Source organism: Dreissena polymorpha, chromosome 15 (genome assembly GCF_020536995.1).
Source record: "Dreissena polymorpha isolate Duluth1 chromosome 15, UMN_Dpol_1.0, whole genome shotgun sequence".
Taxonomy (NCBI): Eukaryota; Metazoa; Mollusca; class Bivalvia; order Myida; family Dreissenidae; genus Dreissena; species Dreissena polymorpha.
In genome coordinates this window covers 61,540,400-61,557,194 of record NC_068369.1, presented here as the reverse complement: position 1 = coordinate 61,557,194, position 16,795 = coordinate 61,540,400, and the positions used below count along the sequence as shown (strand labels likewise).

General features: G+C 34.1%; 1 protein-coding gene across 1 annotated transcript; it reads right to left on the bottom strand.

The window, feature by feature from the left end:
• Positions 1-10,802: 10,802 nt before the first annotated feature.
• Positions 10,803-16,219, bottom strand: LOC127859784 (alpha-2B adrenergic receptor-like). Its single transcript, XM_052397290.1, has 2 exons — positions 15,726-16,219; positions 10,803-11,586 (listed from the first exon to the last, which is right to left on the bottom strand). Exons 1-2 carry the CDS (start codon positions 16,217-16,219, stop codon positions 10,815-10,817), a joined length of 1,266 nt encoding a protein of 421 aa, XP_052253250.1. The 3' UTR covers positions 10,803-10,814.
• Between the last annotated feature and the right edge of the window lie 576 nt (positions 16,220-16,795).

Genomic DNA, 16,795 nt, shown 5'->3' with positions numbered 1-16,795 from the left:
GTGCACATCTACCAGTATTGACAAAGTTTAAAACAAGTTCATACATTACAGAGGACATCATTTAAGTGCTGAACAAAAGTAAAATCGATGCAATGAAACAACCAGCCGCAGTACAATGATTGTGTTGCTTCTCCATTCGATACATTATTTGTATTATTTACAGTAGTCGCCAAGAGCTTAGTGCACTTGAACAGCTCTACATTACGAGACTCGTGAAAATGAGATGAAAACATTACACTTCTTACCTGCCACAGTGCTCTTCAAGTTAGTAGACTTCAGTTGTTAAAGAAACATATTTAGCTCTAAGTAAAAAATATGTAAAGAATAAAGCCGGTTCTTTTGATAACATTAATCACTTTAAGTAATTCACGCTGGTTTTGAAAAATGGATATTTGCCATCATTTAAAAAAATTACCACCTTAACTCCGGTAGTTATGGTTATGCTTAAATGTATAATTTTAAGGAAGTGCATTGTTTTATGTGCAGGTGTGCCACTTTCTTGCACACTGATTATAACTAAGAATAAATAGCCAATATGGGCTGTTTATATCAGTGTTAATACACTACTATTAAGACTTCTTTTATCATTGATATTATCAACAAACGAATAAGCTTGGAGTTCCTTTATAAACAGGCCAAGGGGCAGATATTTGGATAATATATTTATAGGAACTGGGGTAAATATTACTTTAATATTTCTTATTACATTTAAGTTAATTTTTGCACTGAAACCATGCTAGCTTCTGAGATTTAAAACCAAGTAACATTTATTAAATATCAACTGAATTAATGTTTATATAAATGTTTAAATGGTTTTGCTTTTTTGTGTGTTAATACTGTAGTTATGCATGTGTACTTGTCATTTGTCTATGTGTTAATGGATTTAGTTATTAAATGCTGGCTGTCGAAATGTAATAATGAACACAATGGGTACAAAACCACCCAATGTCACGGTGATTTTCAATGAATAGATCTCAGTTTTCCGGGTGGATGCAGAATACAGGCATCACCCAACGGGAGGTTTCCGGGTGAGTGAGGCAGAGGCCACCACCAACGACGGTTGGGCAGACAGCTGCCATATCTGAGAGAAGGCGGTATCGGCGACAAGGGCCGACCGGGATGCGCCACAACGAGGGTTGTTCTGGCAAGTGTTGGACATCGCCAGAGGACCGAGGGTCGGGCTAGGGTAATCTGTGCCGCAGTAAGCAAGATACGTTGGACGCCGCCAGGAAACCTAAGGTCAGGCGAGAACTATCCGTGTCGCGGTGGGGTGGACACATGGGGCGCCACCAAAGGGTCGAGGACCTAGTGTGAGAGTGGTATTATCTGTTGACAGCTGTGAAATTTTAAGTCAGCCAGTGACTTTATGATTGTTATTTTTATATGTTTTGTATTGGTACCATATTATCTGATAGCGATTAGGATAAACTAACATGCATGCGGTTCCTACTAATATAAGTGTTTTAGAATAAAATGTAGCAAATATTAAGACATCTATTAAATGAAGTATTTACAATTTCATCTGTCTCTATTATCATTTCCATGATCAAGGCTCGAGCCGCTTGTCACTTATTAATCACTCCGTGACAAGTATTGACGCAGTAGTCCATCTAGATGTTAACAGCGAAGGGGAGCTATGATTACCTGCTCCAAAACCTTCGGTAGTCAACTACTGGCACTATGTTAACTTATTGTCATCAGAGTAGAGAGCGTGTTTCTGTTCTGTGTCCATGGTGGTTCTGTTTCTCTCATTTGGTACAGGTATGAAGTTGATGCGTATAACTCTACTCGTAGCTATGCCAACAGCTACGTTCGACTCCGCATCAGTCGATTCGACAATTATTGCCTGAAGCCGCATGATCATGAACACTTTGATGTAGGAGAACACCATTATGAGACATGGGGTATAGTGACCAATGACTGCGACGAAGAGGACGAAGTCACGTTTGTTGGACGGCTCCAAGATACAAAAGTGTTCATCGGAATGCTTTATCCTGTCACCAACGAATAGAGGTGTCCAAATAGCGACCACGCAAAACCTGAACAATATTGAATATCAAATTTCACCTTTTACAAAAATTGTCATGGTTAATGTTCAGATTTATTTTTCATTCGATTGTACATACCGGTAATGTAATATTTATTTTATTATTGCATTGACCTTTATTTCATTATTTGAAATCTCTGTAATAAATTTCATTATCTTGTTACTTTATATTCCTTTGGGATATTGCTTTATATTAATCGAATTATCAGGAACGTCAACAGAAGCCGTTGGTTTTAATTACAATTTGGAGGCTTTAAAGCACGACATATTGGAGCGGATATCACAAACATGCACGTCATAACAGAAGATATTAATTTTCGAAAAAGGATCGGCACTAGTATTTATTTAGATCGATGTTGCAATTATTTTATTTCGAAAATGGTAAAAATGATATCGCGAGACTTAAATTTATAAACAAATATATTCGCTTCATCCGTGATATTTCTGTTTTTTAATATTGCGTTAGATTAATTTTATATTAATGTACAAGTTAAACTGATTCTTTGAGCTTTTCCGGGACAATACAAAAATGAGAATCATGTTTTTTTCGTCGGTTACCACATAATCGAGGAATGGGTAGCCGCTTATTTAAATGTTATGAAATAATTGCAATGGATGTGCATCCGTTAAAGATACCTTTTCGCAGATTTTGCCATGTATTGTTTGTCATTAAATGCTCTATATTGATAAATGTAAACATTTGATCTAAAAGGCTCTAGAAAAAAATAAAGAAAGAAAAAAGGAACCCTTAACTGGGATCGGACCACTGAACTCTGGAGTAATAGTCTAACTCTTAGACCAATCGGCCATCCGAGAGTGTTGTATTTTATTCCTTATATAAGCAATCCTCGTAGTGTCACAAAATATAACGACAACAACAGAACTATCCAATTTATTCTATCGTTTCGCTTTGCAACACTTGATAATTTTTAGGGTTTTAAATCGTCAAAAGATGCATGTGATTGACCTTTTAGAACATGGTAAATGTTCAGTATTACTGTTTCTTCATATATATCATTACTTCAACAAAAATTTGCGAATCTTTTTTATTTTTTATTTTATCATTTTTCCAACACGTGAATATCTCCCTTTTATGGGTTTTGTTACCAGAGAATAACAGATCATAAACCATTTTGTGGCTTATTAATTTCTAAATATAATGCTTCTTTAAAATGGCATTTAACTAATGGAATTTCCCACCCACCATTTTATGGAGATGTTTTGAAGCTTGTTCGCAAATCTAAATGTCTTAAAGAAAATGTATATTTTAAACATTTCAATTTAATAAACTCATTTTTGTCAAAATGATATGATGTTAACGTACTTAAAAACACGTGCTTGTTGGTTTTCGATTCACTATATCTTTCTTCTCTGTTAAATTTGGAATCATTAATGTAATTACCATTTTATATGGTTGATTCTTAAATATTTAATTACCTAAGCTGGTTTTATTAGTAATTCAATTTTACAGTACCGCCCCTTTAATAGTTTTATTTTTATGTTACAGCACTGCCCCTGGATTTTGCTCACGTCATCGTATCTTCCCTTGTCAATTACGATATTCTTTCTCTGTTCCCGGGCTACATAGACTTTTGTGAGGTCATCTCTTCATACTGCATACTTTCAATAAATTAATCTACATGCATAGGTCATTTGGGTTTAAAGCGTATAATTTAAATTATATTTTCTCTCTTAGAGTCGTTTCTTTTTTTATTTATTTTTTTAGCATTCACATAAACAACCAAGCTATGTAATATGAAGCCTTTACATCCAGTATCGCTGCTTCTTCCTGTATTTGCGCGATGATGATCTTAAATAACTACATGACGCTATATTCTTAAATCTTTTTCTATAAAGAAGGAATGTGGTTGACACTTGTTTGTTGTTTATTTCATCGTTCCTCAAAAATTATCTTGCTCTGGTATCTTTCATACCATTGAGTAATTACATGGTAATTAAATTGAATGCGTTTTAATTTCCTTTTATTATTGTTTAATTTAAGTTACAATGCTTTGAGGCAAAATTTTATTTACACTTAAATGTATCATGAATATTGCTGGGCCAAGTGTGAGGTTGGGCGCTCTTAAACCGGTTTAAACCCCCAATGCTTTGCATTGACCGTTCCAAGACGGTGACCCCAGCTTTATTCTTATATGTGTTTATGTTGTTTTGTACTGTGCTAGTTTGTGCCGGTTTGTAATGTTTTGGCAATCGGTCACTTGCCATAAATAAAGGACCTACTAATCGTATATAATTATAATTCAATACTGCTCCAGCAGCTGGAGTTTCACGTCTTTATAGTAATTATATGTGTATCACCCTGTCTACAATCCGGTTGGTTTATGATGCTGTATTGGCTTTAATTATTGAAATGGAGTTTAAACACGGACAATCGTTATTTGAACATTAAGCTTTTACACCAACGTTAACAGCCCAGGAAATCCGAAACCTTGTGAGCAGTGTAATACCATTGGAGCAGTGTTCGATATTTTAGCATAAACTTACATAGGGTAGGTAAATTGGAAAAAATTAAAGTGTCAAAGTCCAATTTGAAACAACTGTGTATTAACATTGACAACAAAAGGTATTGGCCTACATATATAAGAAAAACTTACAAATTTTCTTAAAACATGAGGGAAATGTGGCTCTCTGAAGTAGAAGATCGGGCAAAATGGACCATGTTCAAGTATTTAGGGGAGAAAAACTGATTAAATTTGCAAGCCACTACAATTAGTAAAGGATTTATACAAACTAACACATGTCTGCCATAACCTCTCTGCAGGGTTTCTCCGGAAAATATTTCTTGTGGAGAAATTTGCGTTTTTAATGACCATGTAGGGAAAACATAGATACCATCTGGAGAAGACCAGGAAACCTATTATGAGCAGTAACTTCATAATTCTTTTAGGTGACAAAAAACCTTATATCCAGAAATTGTGTTGCCATGTCTTTGCTTTGTAGAGGCCAATAGTAAGTGTATGTGGGTACATATGCATACAAATGTACTTTAAATACATTATGTATTATCAATAGTACCTTTTCAACATTCTCGAGTTTTATATTTTTTTACCAATACAATTTTTGAAAATTCAAATAAAGACTAAGCTGCTTTGTCACAAAAATTAATTGGTGAGGTGCATATAATGATGTCTTAATAAGTGTTTATCGGGGTGTATGCATTATATTTAATTAGTCACAGAATTAAAGGAGGTGGAAGTGATGATCGCAATCCTTACTTCATTGATTCACTTTTAAGAGCCTAAAAGCAAAAGTAATGACTTTTGAATACAGATGTAAATAAGTTAAACAGTTGAATGATACTGTCAACAACAACTCCAAGCAATTTCAATGGATACCCAGCAGACTCATTTTCATTTGTTTAACAGCGAAACCTCACATCATCATCCAGGTCTACGCACCAACAACTTACTAAAAAGACGAGGAGATTGAACAGCTCTATAAAAAATTAGAGCGCATCATAGTCAATGCCCCCAGCAAAGACATCCTCATTGTCCAATGCGAGTGGAACGCCAATTTTGGACCAGAAGCATACCAATACTGGTCAGGGACAGTAGGTAGATTTGGCTTAGGAGAGGCCAACGTCAGAAGTTTGAGACTTTTTTGTTTGCCAGAAGCCACGAACTCAACCTGACCAACACGCTTTACCCACACAAACCGTCCTGAACAGCGACCTGGCATGCTCAAAACGGTCGAGTACAAAACCAGATGGATTTCATACTGGTGCTGCGACAGTTTAAGTCCAATGCGAGCACATGGACGTTTCTTGACGCAGACATTGGCAGTGACCATGGAATAACGCTCACCATCATCAAGCTGAAGTTAAAGAGCAAGCGCATCGCAAAGAACCCTCAAGTTAGGTTTTACTTGGAGAAATTGAAAGATCCAGTGTTAACATATGCATTTCAAGCAAGGATATGTAACAAGCTTGCAGCCCTGGACATCTTAGACGATGACATCGACACCATTAGCAATAACATCAAAGACGTCCTTCTGGCATTTGCTGAAGAAGTGCTTGGGAGATAGAGAGAGACAGAAGAACAAGCCATAGGTGACGACCTTGATAATGGAACTGTGTGACAAAAGACGAGAGCTGTACTAGGCACAAAGTCCGGGTGAGGGATATCGAAAGATGCTGAGAATTTTTAATGTTTAGCCAATACAACATATTTGTATCTTCAAAACTGTCTCAGTTAAATCTGTGCTCGAGTAAAATAACTTTTGTTTATCGTATAAGCCTGTCTGGAAGTTGTTAAATAATTTTAATTTGTGTTACGCAATAATGTTGTTTCAGTACAAGTGCTTCACTCTGTAGTATGGACCAAATTTTGACTCGCAACAACGACATATCTTCTTAACACAAATGGAACGTATGCAGGACTGGACCCGTCTCTTCTCTGAAAATAGCTTTTTGGTTTTACAATTTGGCTTTTGTTCTTCAGTTTCTTTTATTAAAGACAATTAACAAGCATGCTTCAATTGATTCTTTTTATTGAGGAAAGATAGTAATTAAACCGCGATTTTAAAAAGGAAATGTAAAATATACAAGTGCAAATGGGTGATTTGAAATGTTTTGTTTTGTAACTTTTGCCATGGTATAGTTATGAAAAATTGCACATAAATTATTTTATACACACGTTTACAGCATTGAATATTGGTCTTACAAACGCCTCCGTAAAACTGACGGGAAAAAGAAAGGATTTGTTCCATGAATATTGTTGTTGTGTTCCGACTCAAAGAAATGCGTTGTTTACACTTGAAATGACGTTGACATCGATATCTGTAAACGCTCACTAGGGAAATCTTACATTGGCCGTGTGCATATGCTTGACTCTCTTGTGCCGATTAGATTGATTTTTCGTGAATACTATGTTTTATTTACATTATATAAAAACTTACATGTACTTACATGTCTATGCTTTACTTAATTGTTAAAACGTAGCTTATAAAAAGTTAAACTTGTACTTCACATTTCATAATTTGGAAATTAAGTCTAATATGGGTCAATCAGTGATGAATAAGTTGTGCGCTTTAATAGATAAATGTGTTAAAATTACCTTTTCACGGACTTTGGCATGATTTGAAGTTTGTCGTTCAATGCTTCAAATTGATGAATGTAAACATAAGACTTATAGAGTTCCAGTTAAAAACAAAAATACAATTCACACCCGGGCTCGAACGAATGACCATTGGACAAATAGACTACCGCGTTGACCACTCGGTCATCTGTGTTGACATGAAAGAGCATGTAATTTATACTTTCTATAAGCAATCATCGTAATGTAAAAATATAACGGCACAAACAGAACTTTCCAAATTAAACAATCAATTCGCGTGTGTAACGCTTTATAATTTACAGGTTTTTAAATCATTAAAAGATGCATTTAATTGATATGTTAGAGCATGGTACTAAATGTTTAGTATTACTGTTTTCTTGCAAAAAACCAACATAACTTTAACGAACATTTGCAAGTCTCAATCATTTTTTTCAGTTTTGTCAATTTAACAAAATTTAAACAGATCCATTTAAGTATATTCAACGTGGCTCGTACATAAGGTTAAAATAAGCTGCTTAAGAATAAGCGCACTACGTGTATTACTTGAAAAAGTTAAGCCGCTTTCTATCGCTATCTCCTTTAATTAACTAGAGAAAACTTCATTTTTGCATGTGTGCGCGTTTACATGTCAACGCAAGAACATGTCACGTTTCAATGTTTTAATTACTGTTTGAACATATTCAAATAACGACGATTGCGTAACCATAGTAACACATTCTCGTCGTTTTGAATGCTGAAAAGATATCCATCTCTTGAGAATAAAGTATTCTTTGATGTTCGAAAATAATCTAAACAACTAACTATTATGTACGTGTAATTTTTGTAGCTATGCGGGAATTTTCAACATCGATTGCCGTACGTGTTGTTAATTGTAAATATCGAGAAAACCATTAATATAGAATGAACAACCTAAACCGATTGCGCTTTGCCATTCTGTCAATCGTTAAATGGAAAAACGAACGCAAATTATATATTCGCAGTGAGGGATTTTTTTCAAGAAAGAATAAAAACATAGATTTATCTTTCTTTTTCTTATGATTTATTAAATACAAATGTATTTATAAATAAATACACACACTCACACATACTCAGCTTCGTCCAATGCTTTTGAGGATGTCAACCCCCAAATGAAACAACAGCTACATGATGCCAAAATAACGTGTAATGAAGTATCAATCCGCAGGGAAACGTACGGATCCGGTTATCCGAAATACATTTACACCAGGGATTTGCCTATAATTTTCGGAGAGAGTATTGAACGGAGAAACAAAGAAACAGTATGATGTAACTTCGTGAATTTATTCAGAATATTTATTTGTAGACGAGAGTGCAAGGGTGTCACATAACACTTGCAAATGTACATGGCATTCTAATTCGCGCATATTTTGCAAATTCAAAATCATAAAAAGAATTCTGAAAGCTATTATTTCATTGTATATATGTATTTTTACTGCTTCACTTACGCTGTTTGAAATGACATCCTGTTAACGATCTTACACTGGCATTAACCTTACCTGCCCCATATGCAAGACTGGCATATTGTAAGATAAGATTGACATAATTATTGTTTCTTACACATACGTTGTTATGAACTAGACGGTCCCGAACTCAGTGGGATAATATTGTTTCTCTCTTTGTAAAAACTTAATAAATTTTACTTCAGCTTTTGATTTCCAATACTTAAATGTGCCAACTTGATACGTTCACAATAAAAAAGCTCTTGTGTGTTACCGAACAAGCTATTTATTTTATTTGAATCTTAAGTGCATTGAATGGTTGTACTGATTAAACGGTTTTATGGTAAACGCTCGTATATATTTAAGTTGAAAAGGACGTAAATATATGGACAATACTGTTCGTCACATGGAAGAAATGTGAAATGTTTATCTCAGTGTGTAAAATACTAAATGTAATCCTTTAATTGGTTTTATTTTGACTGTCGACAGAAAAAAAGCAATACACGAATATCAATAATATTAGTTGTCATTTGATTTTCAGTACTTGTTTGTCGATTTACAATGAAGTCTTTGACAAGATTCCAAAATTTGATCAATCCCGTTTATAATCAACCACAATTTAACTTTGATAAGTACGGTGCAAAATTATCCACGTGATTGCCTAAGATATGTCCATACTCAGTAAAATAACTACCGGTATACTTATTGTACAAATTACATGTAGCACATATATTGCGACCTGCGTCAAACTAAAGAATGTGTCGTGTGTCTGATCGATTACGGTTTATAACTTTATATCTGCAACACAATTGATAAAACGGGATCTTTTGATAAATTTAATCTCTTCTTCTAATTATAATCAATTCACGCTGGCTTTTACAAAATGGAGATTTGCCATCATTTCAAGAAAAATCTTAATTTTACTCCGGTAGTTATGGTTATACTTAAATGTATTCTTTTTAAGGTGGTGTATTGTTTTCATGCCTGATGTGCAGGTGTTCTATCGTTTTGCACACTGATTAAAACTAAGATTAAATTGCGAATGTTGCGTTGTTTATATCAGTGTTAATGAACACGTAATGAGACTTCTTTTTCATAGGTGTTATCAACGAAGGAATTAGCATGGAGTTCCCTATAAACAGGCATTATAAGAGCATGCAACGTTGTTGGTTTATAGGTCATTCTTTTTTTCAAATATGGCACGATTAGGACGATTGAATAGCAAAGTGTTCAGATACATTTAAATAATTAATATTTGCAACAAGAACATTTATTTCTATTAAATAAGTGACCAATCAACTGGATACACACTAAAACAAGTAATTTCGTATTTCAAAAACAATTTCTGATAGTTTACTTGAATAATAACAGGTTCTACTACATTTACAGAGCCTCTGTATGTAAGTCTCATGGGTATCCAGGCGATCGACATTATATCGTTTTGAACTTAACTTGCCTGAAATATGATGGGATTTATGTACTGACCTTGCAATACATAGATGTCAGATTTGCTGTGTGTCCTGACGTATCAATGGTATAGTGTCCAATATTTGAAGGATGAACTTCAGGTCGGCTCGACGCAGATTATGAAAAATAGGCATACTTACCACTACTGTGAAATTCAACGTGTGCTTTCATTTCGTTATATTACAGCTGTTGTTTGGTAATAAGACAAACGTTCAGAAAATGCACCATCAAAATTGAGTATGATTATAATCCAAGAAATCTGTATTAAAACCATATATTAATGTCATTGTAACAAGAGTGTCACTTACATGTTTTACAACATCTATTGTTAACAAACAAAAAACGAATGACGCATCTCTTAAGACAACTATGCAACAAAATAAACATCGTACAGGGTGGTATGTTTCAATACATTTCGTTAAACTTTCACTTATTATTCTAAAGGCAAAGGCTAGTGTCAGTATGGCAAGCGTAACCAATAATTGTGTGGTACTTTCTTAAACAGTTGCTCATCTGTGTTTAATGTACATGTACATAGATTCTACATGCAAAGATTTAAAACAACAATCTTAAAAAGGTATGTTCATTATTATTGATTTTACAATTTTTGTTCGCATGTTTACCCTTATTTTGTAATGTAAAGAAAGGCGAAATTCGCCTTGATTTAAGATAAGTACATTTGTTTCAAACGCACTAATTACGCAAAATATTCATTCTTAAATAGGTATTTGTTTATTAAACAAAGTCATTTCCGCGCTTGAATGTTTTTTACCTTTTGCATCTACACAAGCATTTAATTACTTTAATAAACGCCAATCGAAACTCTTTGTTCGTATAGGCATATATGAAAGGATTTAGCGTTGAGTTAAAATAAGTCATCCAAAAAAAGAAAGTGTAGAGATCGGCGGGTACGAAGTCCGGCGCCCACGCGTACGTGTCAAATGCGATATAGAACGGGAACCAACATATAAGATAAGAGCCTACAACGAACGTTAAAGTCACGAAGATTCGCCGTTCGCGGCAGTTCCCTGCAGTCGTCTTTGGAGCTCGACGCTGTTGGGATCTGCTGTTGTATGTATGATCGGTATCAAGTATTGACGAATGAGTACATCTAGATGTTGACGGCGGAGGGGAACTATGATTACTTGCTCCACAACCTTCGGTAGTCAACAAATGGCACTGTGTTAGCTTATTGTCATTATAGTAGCGAGCATGTTTCTGTTCTGTGTCCATGATGGTTCCATTTCTCTCATTTGATACAGGTATGACGTTGATGCGTATAACTTTACTCGTAGCGATGCCAACAGCGACGTTCGACTCCGCATCAGTCGATCCGACAATAATTGCCTGGCGCCGCATGGTCATGAACACTTTGATGTAGGCGAACACCATAATAAGACATGGGGTATAGTGGCCGATGACTGCGACGAAGAGGACGAAGTCACGGTTGTTGGACGGCTCCCAGATACAAAAGTGTTCCTCGGAATGCTTCATCCTGTCACCCACGAATGGAGGAGTCCAAATAGCGACCACGCAAAACCTGAAAGATATTGAATATCAGACAAGAACATCGAATTCCACCTTTAACAAAAAAATGTCATTGTTATTAAAGTTCAAATGTTTGTGTCATTAGATTGTAAATACCAGTAATATAATATTAATTTTATTATTGCATTGATCTTTATTTCATTATTTGAAATCTCTGTAATAAATTTCATTTTCTTGTTACTTTTTATTCCTTCGAGATAGTCTTTATATTAATCGAATAATCAGGAACGTCAACAGAAGCCGTTGGTTTTAATTACAACCTTGAAGGCTTTAAAGCACAACATATCAGATCAGATATAAAAAACAACAACATGCACGTCATAACAGAAGTTATTAATTTCCGAAAAGGATCGGCAATAGTATTTTTTTAAGATCTATCTTGCAATTATGTTATTTTGAAAATGGCGAAAATAGTATGACGAGACTTGAATTAAAAAAATTATATATATCCGCTTCATCCGTGATGTTTCTGTTTTTAATATTGTATCAGATTAATTTAATATTAATGTACAAGTTACACTGATTCTTTGAAATTTTCCGTGACAATACAAACATGGGAGTCAAGCTTGTTTTCGTCGGTAACCACATTATTGACGAATGGGTAGCCGTTTATTTCAAAGCTATGTAATAATTGCGATTGGTGTGCATCCGTTAAATACCGATAATATAATATTAATTTTATTATTGCATTGACCTTTATTTCATTATTTGAAATCTCTGTAATAAATGGCATATTCTTGTAACTTTATATTCCTTCGGGATATTGCTTTATATTGATCGAATAATCAGGAACGTCAACAGAAGCCGTTGGTTTTAATTAAAACCTTAAAGGCTTTAAAGGGGCCTTTTCACAGATTTTGGCATATTTTGAAGTTTGTCATTAAATGCTTTATATTGATAAATGTAAACATTGGATCTTAAAAGCTCCAGAAAAATATCAAGAATAAATTAAAACAAGGAAAAAAAAGTAGCCGGTACCAGGGCTCGAACCAGTGACCCCCGGAGTCCTGGAGTAAGTCTGAAGTAAAAACGCATTAGCCCTCTCGGCTATTCCGCCGAGCATACACAGCATTGGTATTTTATACCTTATATAAGCAATCTTCGTAGTTCCGTAAATTTAAACGACAAAAACAGAACTCTCCAAATTATTCAATCGTTTCGCGTTGCAACGCTTTATAATTTTTAGGTTTTCAAATCGTCAAAAGATACATATAATGGCTATATTGGACTATGGTAAATGTTCAGTAATACGGTTTCCTCACAAATATCATAACTAAAACGAAAATTTGCGAATCTGAAACAACTTTTTTCAATTTTGTCAATTTACCAAACCGTGAAAAGATCCCTTTAAAGTATGACATATCAGAGCGGATATCAAATACATGACATGTTATAACAGAAGATATTAATTTCCGAAAAAAGGATCGGCAATAGTATTTAGTAGTATCAAAAAATCTGATTTAATATATGTTTTTCAGTGATTTTTTTTTGTTGCTTTTTTTGTTACAGCCTGTGCCATTTGGATTGGGAAAATTAGCGCGATAAACCATGAAATTGGGAAAAATAGCGCGATAAACCATGAAATTGGGAAACATTATAAATATGATTATAAGAACAGAATTAAAATTATTAAAGCATGTTTGACAGCATTTTTATATTATAAAGTGCTAATTTAATGTGTTCTTACAATGAAGAAAATGTTAAGTTACTATCCTTCCACATGCATATTAAACTTGCAATAATCTATATAGATTCTTAAATATACCATTTAATCATAACCTCTTTAACGGTAAGAATTTAATTCAGTATTTTTATTAAATTAAATATCATATGGTCAAAACATTAACAAATATTTATTAAAAAAACAACTTTAGTGGTCCTGCTATGTCAATGATGTATTAAATGGAGTTAAAATAATTTATTTCACATCTTTACCTTTCAACATCTTGCACTTGACATCCTCCGTTCAATGCTATTTCAGTAAACTGTAAAGCGTGACAAACATAATAAAGCAGAATATGCATATGAATCTGATTATACACAGATCCACTAACATATAAATCATATCATGTTTGTCTCTTTTCATTTTCGAACGATACTCATCTTAAATGCATTAACTTTGTGAGTACCGGTAGACTCACTCCAATTTCGCAACACTGATTTCCGTGATGCACATTCACTGTGAAGATTTCTAATAAATAGTTGTTGTTTTTTTCTCGAACGTTGTATTTTGCGTTAATTGACACACGCATTAAATTATTCCGTAATAACCATATGATATCCGTTGTTAATTGAATGTTATTTATCATTTTCGCCGCTCATCGCAAATTTCTCGTCTGCTTGCCGCCATCTTGGACGTGTGTAAAAACAGGCGTTTACAATCGGGATACATCGATTATCGTCGGTATCCTCCACAATATTGAGAGAGATGTGGATAGCAACATAAAATCGTATTCGGCTAAATTCGCGAACAATACGTAAGTAAGTTGTCGTTCGGCGACGACTGGACAAGCTCGATCGGCACTCGTTCGAAATTATTGCTAAATTATATTGTAATCTAATTGGCTTTATTGGGAAAATTTTGTCTTTTTTGGAGAAATTTTTATCAAATTTTTGGAAAAAAACGTCATTTTTTGCAATTGGGAAACAGCCGAATATTGGTTGTAATTTTGGGCAAAAAAAATCACTGTTAATTTTATATCAAATTTTTTTAAATTTTTGTTTTGGATGAAAAAAGTTGTTTTATGACATATTGATAGTGTTAAAGCGACTAAGCCACAAGCCCAATACCTGTTCTACGAGGAATGCTTATTAAAAGTATAAAATACATCACTCAGCACGGATGGTCGGGTGGTTGAGGATTACTTTTTTCTTTCTTTATTTTTTACTGGAGCTCTTTACATCCAATGTTTGCAGTTATCAATATAAAGCATTAAATAACAAATTCAATGCATGCCAAAGTCTGTGAAAAGGTCCCTTTAACCGATGCACACCAACAGCATCCCATTGGTCGATAATGTGGTTACCAACGAAAACAAAACATTACTCTTCTTTTTGTATTGTCCCGGAAAATTTCAAAGAATCAGTTTATTTTATTATATCAGATTTATTTATTTATTTTTTATAAAAAAAAGTTGTTTTATGACATATTGATAGAGTTAAAGTGACTTGGCCACGCGCCAAATAAATGTGCCTCGTAGTGTCACAAACTATAACGACAACAACAAAACTCTACAAATTATTCAATCTTTTCGCGTCGCAACTCTTGATAATGTTCAGCGTTTTTAATCGTCAAAATATGCATATACTGGATCTTTTAGAGCATGATTATTGTTCAGTATAACTGTTTCCTCACAAATATCATAACTTAAACGAAAGTATGCGAAGCTAACACATTATTGTTTATTTTGTCAATTTACAAAAACGTGAAATGTCCCTTTAATGTGTCTTGTTACCAGTGAATAACAGATCATAAACCTGTTTGTGGATTAATAACATGTTAATCACGCTGTCAACGAATCGGTTGCAGTATGATGCTATAATTGATGTTATTATTTATCTCGTATTTAAACACTGACAATCGTTAGTTGAACATTTAGCTTTTACACCAACATTAACAACAGCAATCACCCAAACAAAAAAATGCATTTACATGTACACAAGCACTAAAGTTCTGGAATTTTGCTCACTTGACCAGAGCTTTTTGAGATTATTAAACACAATGTGTCTTATTAATATCCACTTTTTGATTGCATATTGTATATAAAAATGTCTCAATGTGACTATGAGAACAAAATACTAATAATGTGAGTTTATCGATAAATAATTATGTCGCTGCTTTGCGGATATGCATGTTCATCCGTAGTTTTCGGCATTAAGTAGTAAATGTTAATACTATATGCCCATGCGATTAATATTATGTAAAACATATGATTTACGATCTGCATGGATAAAACAATGTATTCCATTGATTGAATAGAATTCATGGCAATTCTGTTTTGTTTAACAGATTACCTAGAATAAACCTCGTCAATTAAATAAATATTTAAATGTGGTACAATTGCATGGCAACACTATGGTTCTTTAAATAAAATAAATATACTAATGTTCAAGTATTACATATTCGCGTACCAGATGACGCCGAGGAAGATGCCCGTCCGAAAGCGGTTGTTGTGAACCTTGTAGTGGATCACCCAGGTGACGCACCAGAAACGGTCAATCGAAATGGCGACAAGGGTGAACACTGATGCGAACGTCATCGCGAAATCAAAGTAAATCCAGACTCCACACATTATTTTGCCGAAGGGCCAGTAGCCTAGCAACGTGTCTATAGTGTAAAAAGTCATTGCTGTGATTGCCACGAGGAAATCGGTCACCGCCAGATTACAAATATACATGTTGAACGGTTGGAGTAAACGTTTCTCTAAAACAAAAGCCATAAGCACTAGGAGATTTCCGAAAATTGACACAATGACTATTGTTGTTAAAACTACTGCAAGTATTACATTTTTTGTTGTCGCTTGATATTCTGGATAACGCCATCCCGCGTCTTTCAAGAAGCCGTCCTCCGAAGCATTGCTTGAACAGTTTATCGATGAATTTAATGATGATTTCAAACACTCCATGTTATAAACTATAACAATACTGACAAAAAAACACAAATTTGTGGACAAAATCAATTTGCAACTCCAAATGGAAAACATGCGCTACACATAAAGTGAACTGCTAAAATGTCTATTATATCGATGCATGCCAAGTACATTAAATAATATTCCGTAAGTTTGTTACAAAGTTTAAATGCTTTGCAAAAGCAATCTAAAATCTTTTTTAAAAAGATAGTATTTATCCAGCAATACAGCAAACCTCGTTGACTGAGAAAGAGGATTTGATTCTGGCCCTTATATATATAGCTCAGAACCAGTATTGGAATTAAACACAATTATCGCTTAGCATCTGGCAGTATTTTCACGTGGTGATTTCAGTGACTGTGTTTTTTCTAATCGATGTTTTGTTGTTGATATATTCTTAATATAAAAAAATTAAGGGACATTTTCACGTTTTGGTAAATTGACAAAATTAAAAACAAATTGTTTCAACACCGCAAAGTTCCGTTTAAGTTATGATTTTTGTGAGGAAACAGAAATAATGAACGTTTCCCATGCTCTAAAATATCCATTATATGCATATTTTGACGATTTAAA

What these genes read in the sequence shown, in the direction of transcription:
- LOC127859784 (XM_052397290.1), bottom strand. Translation starts at nt 16,219, where the DNA reads ATGGAGTGTTTGAAATCATCATTAAATTCATCGATAAACTGTTCAAGC. An exon ending in ATCTTCCTCGGCGTCATCTG is followed by an intron (nt 11,587 to 15,725) that starts GTACGCGAATAT and finishes AATATCTTTCAG; the next exon opens with GTTTTGCGTGGTCGCTATTT.